This window comes from Zeus faber (assembly GCF_960531495.2).
Source record: "Zeus faber genome assembly, chromosome: 4".
Classification (NCBI taxonomy): Eukaryota; Metazoa; Chordata; class Actinopteri; order Zeiformes; family Zeidae; genus Zeus; species Zeus faber.
The window spans coordinates 22,438,547-22,448,546 of record NC_137191.1 but is presented as its reverse complement, the minus strand read 5'-3'; the positions used below and the strand labels follow the sequence as shown (position 1 = coordinate 22,448,546).

At 43.8% G+C, this 10,000-nt stretch overlaps 1 protein-coding gene across 1 annotated transcript in view; it reads left to right on the top strand.

Annotated features, from left to right (window-relative positions):
• The window catches only part of cntf (ciliary neurotrophic factor), an 11,973-nt gene extending 3,418 nt beyond the window's left edge, over positions 1-8,555 (top strand). The window contains exons 2-3 of the mRNA XM_079998617.1: positions 3,017-3,331; positions 8,220-8,555. Of these exons, the coding sequence (XP_079854743.1) occupies positions 3,017-3,331; positions 8,220-8,393 (489 nt within the window). The 3' untranslated portion in view covers positions 8,394-8,555. The remainder of the gene's footprint in view (positions 1-3,016; positions 3,332-8,219) is intronic.
• The last annotated feature ends 1,445 nt before the right edge of the window (positions 8,556-10,000 follow it).

Sequence of the window (10,000 nt, the reverse complement as noted above, 5' to 3'; positions counted from 1 at the left end):
TGTTTTCTTTTTATTTCGGTAGCATAATTTTACTTCTGTCAGTGTGTGTGTGTGTGTGTATTTGTGCTTCTGTATGAAAGAGAGAGAGAGGTTATGAAAGACAGCGGGGCGGGGTAGGAATGCAGACTCTGTGTGAGTGCGTGTGTGTGCGTGTGTGTGTGTGTGTGTGTGTGTGTGTGTGTGTGTGTGTGCGTGCATGGGGGCTCATTAATGCCTGGTCATGCTGCCGTCCTGTTCTTTTCCTCTCTCTTCCTGAGCTCGTATGCCTATAGGTGTGTATGAGCTGCCGGTTATTAAAATGCCCTGCCAGCTCTTAACCTCCACCCCCACCATCCTTCCTTTCCTCCTCTTCCCTGAAAGTGAGGGAGCGGCCTGTAATGCAACTTTAGTAAGAACTGCTAAAGTTGCAAGTGTCTGACTCCTTATCTCTCCAGTCATCCCCCTCTTCCCTGATGCTGATTTTTTTCTTTGTTTCAGACAATACCAGCAGAAAGATACGCATTAAATATTATATATGATAGACAGATACTTTATTCACCTCCGAATAGAAATGGGCCGAATGAAAAAATAAAAGACAGCAGTTTATTGTAGAGAGGGCCAGTTGGAATAAGCCAAGGAGCAGATAGACATGTGTCATGACATCATTGAATATTAAGGGGCTCCTCTCCTGAGTGAGTGTGGGGATCGGGGTCTTACCTGCTGCTCATTAGACCAACCAATGAGCAACAGGTATGCAGCTAGTCTGATCCTGGATCTACCAATCTACCCCGATCTACCCCAACACCGAACTGAGGCCAGGGAGAATACCTGGCCAAAGCCTACTCCCCACCTATCACCCACCCACCAAGCAGAGAACAAAAAAGAAAAATAATGCCTAAAACAGACTCTGCAACAGGGTTGCTATACCTGAAAAGGACAGACTCTGACGCAGGGTTCATATACCTTAAAATAATAAAACCCAGGGTGTACGGCCCTCCGCCGTACACCCTGGCTGGGTTGCTGCCAGTTGGGAGAGGGTGGGTACTGGGGCCGCCTGCTGACCCGCTGGTGGCTCCAGGGCATCTTCGGACGGCCCTTCTGGGTCCCTTCCCCGTGCCAGAGAGTCCCTGTTCAGGTGCCAGTGTGGCAGTTCTGCCTACCACCCGCCACCCAAGTGGCGTGTTCAGGGACCTCCGGCACAGAGACGCAGAAGACGGGGTTGTAGACACTAGTTTATTGTAGAGAGTGGGCCAGCTGGAATTAGCCCAGGAGCAGATAGACATGTGTAGTGACAGGGGCTCCTCTCCTGAGTGAGTGTAGGGATGGGGGTTTTACCTGCTGCTTGTTAGACTGACCAATAAGCAACAGGTATGCAGCCACTCTGATCCTGGATCCACCAATCACCTAGATCCAGGTCATGGTGTGGCTGCTCGAACCACACCATGACCACACCACAATATATAACTAAACAAATATAATACATTAAGGACAAAAAAACATTAACCGTAAGACAACAAAATAAAAATAAAAATGCATTTTAGTGTTGGGAAATATATCCTCATAATCATCCGGGATATTGGTTATCTGTTATAGTTAAATGTTGACGTTAAGACTGCATCACAGTAAAGTAATGACATTTCCTGAACTTCTTCGATTGTTTGGTTATAAGTCCACATTGCTGATGGCTGTTCCTCAAACATTTCAATGTAAATATCATGCACCGATAGTCATCCCCCAAAATATCGTGAAATGATCAATAGTGAGGTATTGGCCCAGAATACAACATTTTTAGTCACTCTCTCCCAGTCCCATTGCAGGGGTTTCAGTATCACCTGTGCACAGCTCTGGCCTGAAAGCTGATGCTTCGACAGCACGTCAGTGATTACAGAATAAAATGATTAAATATGTATTCATCTGTCTTTCTGCCAGATATAACAACTTTGCGGGCTGTTTTCAGTTTTCTCAAATTTTTTTTTTTATTGGACTTTTATTTTTTTTAAACATAATTTGGTTTTTGGCACTGAACCCCCCCCCCCCATTATCTACAAGCCTGCGAAACGATAGAGGGTTGATAAACATTGACATCATTCTATAATTGATGGTGATACATGGGAAAAACTGTCTCTGACCACATTACAGGTCCCTGGAGGGGAGTCCCAAATTGTCCCCAAATTGCTACCCAACCCCCTGTGCTTCCTCTAAACAACAGTAAACAACCTAGTTACTTCTGCCTCTCTTGCTGTGGAGGCTTTCAGATCAGAACGGATTCGCAACCTCCCGTCACGCTGCGCGCCACTAACTCACACACGGGTTTGAACACCCGCTCGTGAATGTCACACACCGCGGGGATCGACGACTCGCTGCTTATTTGAACCCGGGGATTCTCACTGGTCGCTGTGAAGCCGGAGAGTTCCAAGCCTTTCCCTGCTTCAAACTGCACGGCAAACCGTTGCACTTTCCACAAGCCTTCGTCGAAATACGTCGTTGCAACTTGACCTGCGGCCTGGAAGGTTGCTGGGAATCGACCTCGATTGACCTTCCCCGTGACCCCGTTGAGCTTCATTGTACTTCTCTGGAGGTCTGGTTCTCTCCCCGTTCCGGCATGTTCTCAGTCGCTCGCAGCGCACGTCACTTATTGGATTAAGTTAATATTAACTCTCGCCTGGCGACGTTTTAAAGCCGTTCGCATGTTTGTCTCATCGAAGGACGGAAACACTTTGTGGCCGGATAGAAAGGCTGTATCCTCGGGAGAAGTTAAACTGCACAGGCTCAACAAAGTGAAGCAAGTCTTGTTTCCAGTCTTTTATGACTTGTGTCTGGAGCATACTTTCAAAACATCTGTTTGTCACTCCAGGACAGTCATGGCTAAACCCCTCCTCCTCTTCGTTTTCGGCTGTTTTTCATCCACCCGTTCCTGACCTTTCTGCATCCTCTCACCCCCCCCCCCCCCCCCCACCCTTTCCACCTATACTCTTCCTATTGCCCCCTCCTCATCCCCGTGTTACCCTGCTCCTCATATTCACCCTGTGCGTTTCAGAGGAAGCGGGAGAGGCTGCCCTCTGACATCTCGGTGGGGGACGGTCGCCTGGTGTCCGTGCCCCTGCCCTCGTCGCAGCTGGAGCCCCGGGACAGGCTGTGGTGTCTCTACTCGGCGCTGCTGCAGTGCCGCGCCCTGCTGGAGCGAGCCGTGGCCAGGGAAGAAGAGGACCTGGGCAGCGTGGGGACAGGAGAGTACCAGACGGAGAGGAAGGCGGTGAAGGACAGACTGAATCTGCTCCTAGCCAGCACCAGGGAGCTCTTAGAGGCCACGGGCGGTACTGCGGCCCTAACCCCCAATTTGGATGGGTTAGAGGTGGGTGGGTTTTTAAAAATTCTTTCTTCATCCTTTACATATCAAGAACCCTCAATTTGATACCGTGGTGTGTGGATGGGAGGGTCTGAGCAGCCACACCTGATGCTCCTTGGTTGGGCTAAGGAGCGGCAGGTTTAAAAACCCCATCCACCCACACACTGAGGATAAGAGCCCTGTCATGACATGTTCCATCTGCTCCTGGCTAATTCCACCTAGCCTCATCTCTACGATAAAGTAGTGTCTACAACCCATCGTTGTCTGTCTCTCTGTGACGGAGGGCCCTGAAACCCCGCGTGCGGTAGGCCCAACTGCCACAGTGGCCACTGTGTTCAGGGCCCAGAGACACAGATGACGATGGGTTGTAGACACCACTTTATTGTAGAGAGGAGGCTGAGTGGAATTAGCCAGGAGCAGATGGAACATGTCATTACAGGGCTCCTCCCCTGAGTGTTTGTGGATGGGTTTTTTAAAACTATCTGGAACACAACATCGGCAGAACCCATGAACATGGTTGAACCAGTATGACACACCTCACGGTTGAAGTTTCAATCCAAATCGATCCACAAACAGAGCAGAAATTAGCGAAAAAAACAACCAAGTTTGATCGATGTCACAGATATAGTGTCACAGTTGGACAATATGTCCAACCCGGCTAAAACTATCTGGAACACAACAATGACAGAACCTACGAACACGGTTGATGTGTCGTTTAAGCTGGTATGTCACAAGGATCTCCCATTGTTTAAATTTCAATTCGATTTCCATTTTGATCCACATACGGTGCAGATATTAGTGAAAATCCGAACAACTTTGACCCCAAATATTCATATTCATGTCACTATTTGTAAATAAAATGAAACAGATGAGTTTATCAGTAAAGCCACTTTATGACGTCATCATACTAGTTACTATAAATGTGCAGGTTCTAATTCAGAATGTACATTGGCACCGTAGCCAGAGTGCGGTGTAGACTCTGTAGTGCTTTCGACATTACAAACTATGCGTCTATTATATATTCATGTACTTATATACCTGGTAGATGTCTGTGGATCTGTTCGATTGATATTTTATCTCTTTGCTCCCCATGACTTTGCCGGATTAATGAAAAATACAGAGAAAATTAGTCCACAAAAACTTGACCAGGTCGAGTAGAATCCACTGAAATGTACGACTGAGTGATGTGTTCAAGATCCAGCGAGATGTTGGAAAAATAGAAGGGCTGCAGTAACGGAATTCGAATATATCCTATTTTAATGCTGAAATTGCCCTTTGATTGTGTGTATATATATACATTATACATTATATGCACATTAGAGAAATAATCCAGTAAGTCTGCATCGGTGGAGACGCACGACGCACCGACGTGTCTCCCCTCATCCAGCATTTCACTGTGTGTACAAGGGAAAATGCGTCTTTGACCACAATGTCCAGCAAATCCACTGATGTGGCGATGAAAGTGGGAAATGAACCCAACCATCATTGATTGAATGTCCTTGAGTGCAGAGGTTCACATCCACCGGCTCCCGGACACCACCAGGCCACGGAGCATTTGCCAGCGGGCCGTGAAAACATGGCCGGGATTTTTTCAGGAGCAATCTGCAATCTGCTCTGCAGCAGCTAGAAACGGAGTAAATCAGATACGTCTAGAGTTTTTATATGCTTTGTTTGGAGAAAAGAACGTTCTGATTGGAGGTGCTGAACCGTATGCCGTGCTCCCTTCTAAATTTGAGCATTAAAAATATGAATACCTTTGAATATTAAAAATATAAAGTATACAAATTCGAATGGGATAATAGAATAATATCTGCAGCCCTGATATATTTTTATATTATACGTTTCTGTTTTTAGTTTACATATATTTTATTTTATTTATTCAGTGTTTAAGGTGAAGCCATGAGGATACACTTAAAACTGTAAATTGAGCATTATTATTATTATTATTATTATTATTATTATTATTATTATTATTATTATTATTCAATATATATCATGATAATTATATAATCGATTGAATAATCGATCAATATTAAAAATATATATTGTAATAACATTTTTGGCCATATCGTCCAGACTCATTTCATGGAAACTAAACATATTGAAAATGTAATTAAAATGTAATTCACAAAAAAGTCACCACTAAAATTAGATTAGTTCTACAACTATCGTTAACCTCGGTACAAGCGTAAACCTACGTAAATACTTTATGATTGACGCACATGAGACCAAAGGTCACCTACCGTCACTGAGACTCCACTGTGTACTTACATGTACACATGTATGTACTTACATACAATAAGGTCAGTTATAACAATGACAAGTTTTGGTTTAAAGTAAAAAATAAACGGTTTAAACAAACCTCACATATAAACAGTTTCCTACAGCTAAACTTAGCAGATTTAAATGAAAGGACAGACAGTGTTAAGTATTGACAAGTTCTTCCGTTATAATTCTAGTGACAAATTAATGTTAAAGTTCCATAAATGTTCTCTGAATTACAATATAGACGAGTCCTCTATTAAACTGAATTTTACAATTGTAGATTATTAACATAAAAATACAATGAAGTACTAATTCAAACTATTGTTCCAGATGCCTAAAAATATCTGCAAGTCGGCATTGGGGTATTTGAGGATACATAACAAGTGGTATAAGGATGTAGAACTGAACAATGAATGGAATAATCCTCTTTCCAAAATTGAGGAAGATCCAAAAACCACAAACAATAATGGATCTATGTGCATTGATAATACTGAAAATGCAGATTTAAGTTCAGAAGATGAAAATATCGATGAAACATGAAGTGATAAACAACAACATGGAATGTTCATGGACACACTGGTTTCCAACCAGTTGATATTGTGCAGGAAGTGCTAGAGCAGCACTTTGATGACATGTTGTCTGTAGCACCAGCAGAAGGGAACAACCCTGCACCGTCTTTGGAGATGAAACCAATGAAGCAAAATGTTTCCCACTTCTTTTCCCAAACAACAACCAGAACGTTTCGTACGTGTTGTCGTCCAAGTTTGATTCACACCGGTTTACATTTGAATCGAGAAACATTGATAAAACTTGACAAACTCAGAGAAAATTGAAAAGCGTTGGTGTTACATTGAGAACACATTCACTTTGTGACATCATGAACCAACGGCATATTAATCCACGGTTCGTCTCTGAATGGTCGTAAAAATTGAAAAATTGTAACTTGTGCTCCATTGCACAGAATCCGGAGAACTGTCATCAGTATCTAACAAGAATAAACTGGACCCTGTGTATTGCTGCCTGCAGCTGTATCTATATATTATTACACATTGAGAACCGCTGCATTAGGCGACCTGTATGTGATGCGTTCACATGGCCATTCACCTCACCTGACACGCACGTGCGGTTGACATGGCAACACAGACGAATGCAAAGTGAGCGCGAAAGTGCTCTTCTTTGAACGCTGTCCTCAGCTTCAAAGGCGAGCGCCACGACGGGAGCGTGGAGGGCGGTGGCACCTCGCTTTGCCCTGCACTTTCCACGGCACGGAGGGTTCTTAGGGAACTTTTGGAAGACCGGTGCTGTCCCATCGCAGGGGTGAATAGCTAACCAAAGCGTTTTAACTCAGTTGGAAAGTTGAAGATCAGAGTTGTATTGGAAATAGAATACCGCACCACACTAGAATATCACATTGAATGTGTTTTCTTTTTTTTTCCTTTTTCTTTTCTAAACAATTGTATCAAATCTGTGTCCGAGCGGTGTTGGAAATGCGGCTTTTTCCGTTGGACGCTGCACTTTCCCTGACTTAATTTTGGAAATATTTCACTATTCCAGCACCTTTCCAAACTCTCTGTTGTCCTCTTGAAATTAAATTGGAGTGTGGAACGTAGTAAAGTAATATAGGAAATGTCCAAAAATGGAGAAGGGAAGGTAGGAAAAGAAGGGTCGAAGGTTCCACACAGCAAGACTTCCAAGACGTCCTTTAACTCAAAAATGCCGGCCGACGTTCACAGTCGATGCCGGTGATCCCCTCCGCCCACGTATGGGTGGAGGGGATCACGGCAATGTGACGACGGCTTCCCCTTCCCTGTCGACGTGACATGGAATGACCGGCTCGAGGGCTTGTGAAGCATGATTAGCCGAAAACACTGCGGCGTCCGATCTCATGAAAGCGACGAAGCAGAACGTCACTGGGGCAGTGAGCGGTTATCACCAAAATGCTGCAATACCGTCATACAATACTGCAATACTGATGAAGGAAGGTGATGAACAAAGCAGGCTTCAACTTGCAAAATAGTTTTTTAATGGGCAGGTTGAGTCTGCTCTATTCATTCACGGTCCTGAATAATGCCCATCTGTCTTCACCAGAGTCATCTCACGTGTATAAATTACAATTCGGTAACATCTGGCAAGTTTGTCACGGCAATCGACATCTGATACCAGTATGGGTTATTGTTGCACCCATTTTTTTGAGGTAGACAACGATAATGTCAGAGATATTTTGGTGATACTGATTATGGGTGGGGGGTGGGGGGGGGGGCTCTTCTGAGCAGATAGGCTGTGTGTGTGGCTCTATGATAGTTCTTTGCTTTAGTTTGGATCACTGCACCCCCTGGTGGTCACAGGGTGTATGTATTTATTTTAGTTTTAATGTTGTGGCCAAATTGTTGATTTGGTCCTTCCAGATGGCAGAATAAGGGAAAGCGATTTAAGGAGAAGAACGGCTGTCATCGTTCTTGTAAGTGTGTTATGTTTTCGCAGTATTTCAGTAGAGATCCAAGAGGAATGGGGCGTGGGAAGCAAACCTCGAGGCTGCGCGTCACCAGGTCAGCCGTCGTAGAGTTTAGACGGACGACACGGATATTTAAAACATTTTCTTTTCAAATCTCCCGCCCGTTCTCATGAGCAGATAAACGGGCCGACGGTCACGTTCGAGCTGAAGCTGTGGATCTACCGGATCTTCAAGGAGTTGGAGTACTGGAGCAAGACGGCCATCACCACCCTGCAGGGCCTGCCCCCCGTCGCCGCCAAGGAGCACGCCAGGACGGCCGCGAGTCGGAGGATACGGAGCGCTCGGCGATAAGACGCGCCGGAGAGAAACGTGTACACACACACACACACACACACACGCACACGCGCGCACACACACACACACACACACACACACAATTACAAAAAGAACCACACATTTGCTAACAGACACACACGCACACCCTTTACACGTACACTCTGACCATTTCACTTAAACACACACATCCTGTTCATGCGTACCTTTCGCGAGTAATGCCATTTTTGTTGTAGCATGTAAAAAATATATTTTTTTTATTATTGCTGGTACTAGTGAACTTTTAAACTTTTCACACCCTCTTGTGGACTCTAACACACACTTCACTTGCAGACCTTTTCCTTTTACTGCTTGTTTCACGCTTCAGAGACGTTGCGTTTATTTCTATTTCATTTGTGTCAGTGTTTTCTTTCTTTCTTTCTTTCTTTCTTTCTTTCTTTTGTGAGTTTTGCCTTTTGGTTTAAAGAAACGTTATATACATTATAGATATTTGACGTAGAATCTTTCCGTCAATCTGTAAAAAGTAAAAATGCGAGTCTTGGTAAAAGGCAGATTGTACAGTAGACACAGACCTTGATGGAAGCCTGTCCCTGCCTCCAGTGGGTCACTGTGGTTGTGGACCAACTCTGCCCCCTAGTGGACAACCATTGTACAGTCTGCGCCACTGCGTCCTCTGGTGGTCACAGCGTTGTATTTATTTATTTCCCGTTTTAATTGGATTTTATTTTTTTTCTCCTCCCTTGGACCAAGTTTAGCGACGCAAAATTACTGATTTCCTCGAAACAGAATAATGGAAAGCTATTGAAGGGGAATAACTGCTTGAATGTGTTATGTTTCGAAGTATCTCGGTAGCAATACGAGAGTCGTGGAGCGCGGGGAGAAAAGCTTGAGGCCCGAGTGTTAAAGAAAAAAGAATCAGTGATCCCAATTTAGTCATTTCAATGAATTGTTCAAACTTCCATGGGAGTCCACGTGCTACGTGTTCTCTTTCTCAAAATAGCGTTGTTTTTTTTTATGTAACATGGTAGATGTGTTTCTACCTTAAGGGGAAGTTACCTGTGTACCGAGTGTAAATATACAGTATATGCAAAGTCGGTTTCAAAAACCGATCCGTTCAGTTGGTATAGTCACTACCTTTCCCAAAAAAATATGGAAGTGACACGCCAATACGTCAGAGTACATTGTTTTGCATTTTAAAAAACTGGGAATTCGGATTTTTGTTCCACTTTGAATGTAACAGCGGGACCACATACTCGCTGCCATTCCAACAAGCGTTATGAGACTCATCCTCATCATTTCAAGTTTTGTATAAATGAGAACATTCTATCTTTTTGCACTTACATTTTCTAATGCATTTAGGTAATACATCTTTCCATTATCTTTGTAGATGCAATGTGATTATGAATAAAGATTTGTAGCTGACATTTTAAACACAGCTGATCATGTAAAATACAAGCAGTCATTTAATATCACGTCTAACCGTTGAGATACATTTAACTAAGTTTTAAAATGGCCTAAAATCCTGCATATCAAAGAAACACGATGTAAAAACGCTAAAGTTATGCCCTCTTAGAAGAAGAACACCAAATTAAAATACAGGCCCTGCATACAAATAGGCCTGCACA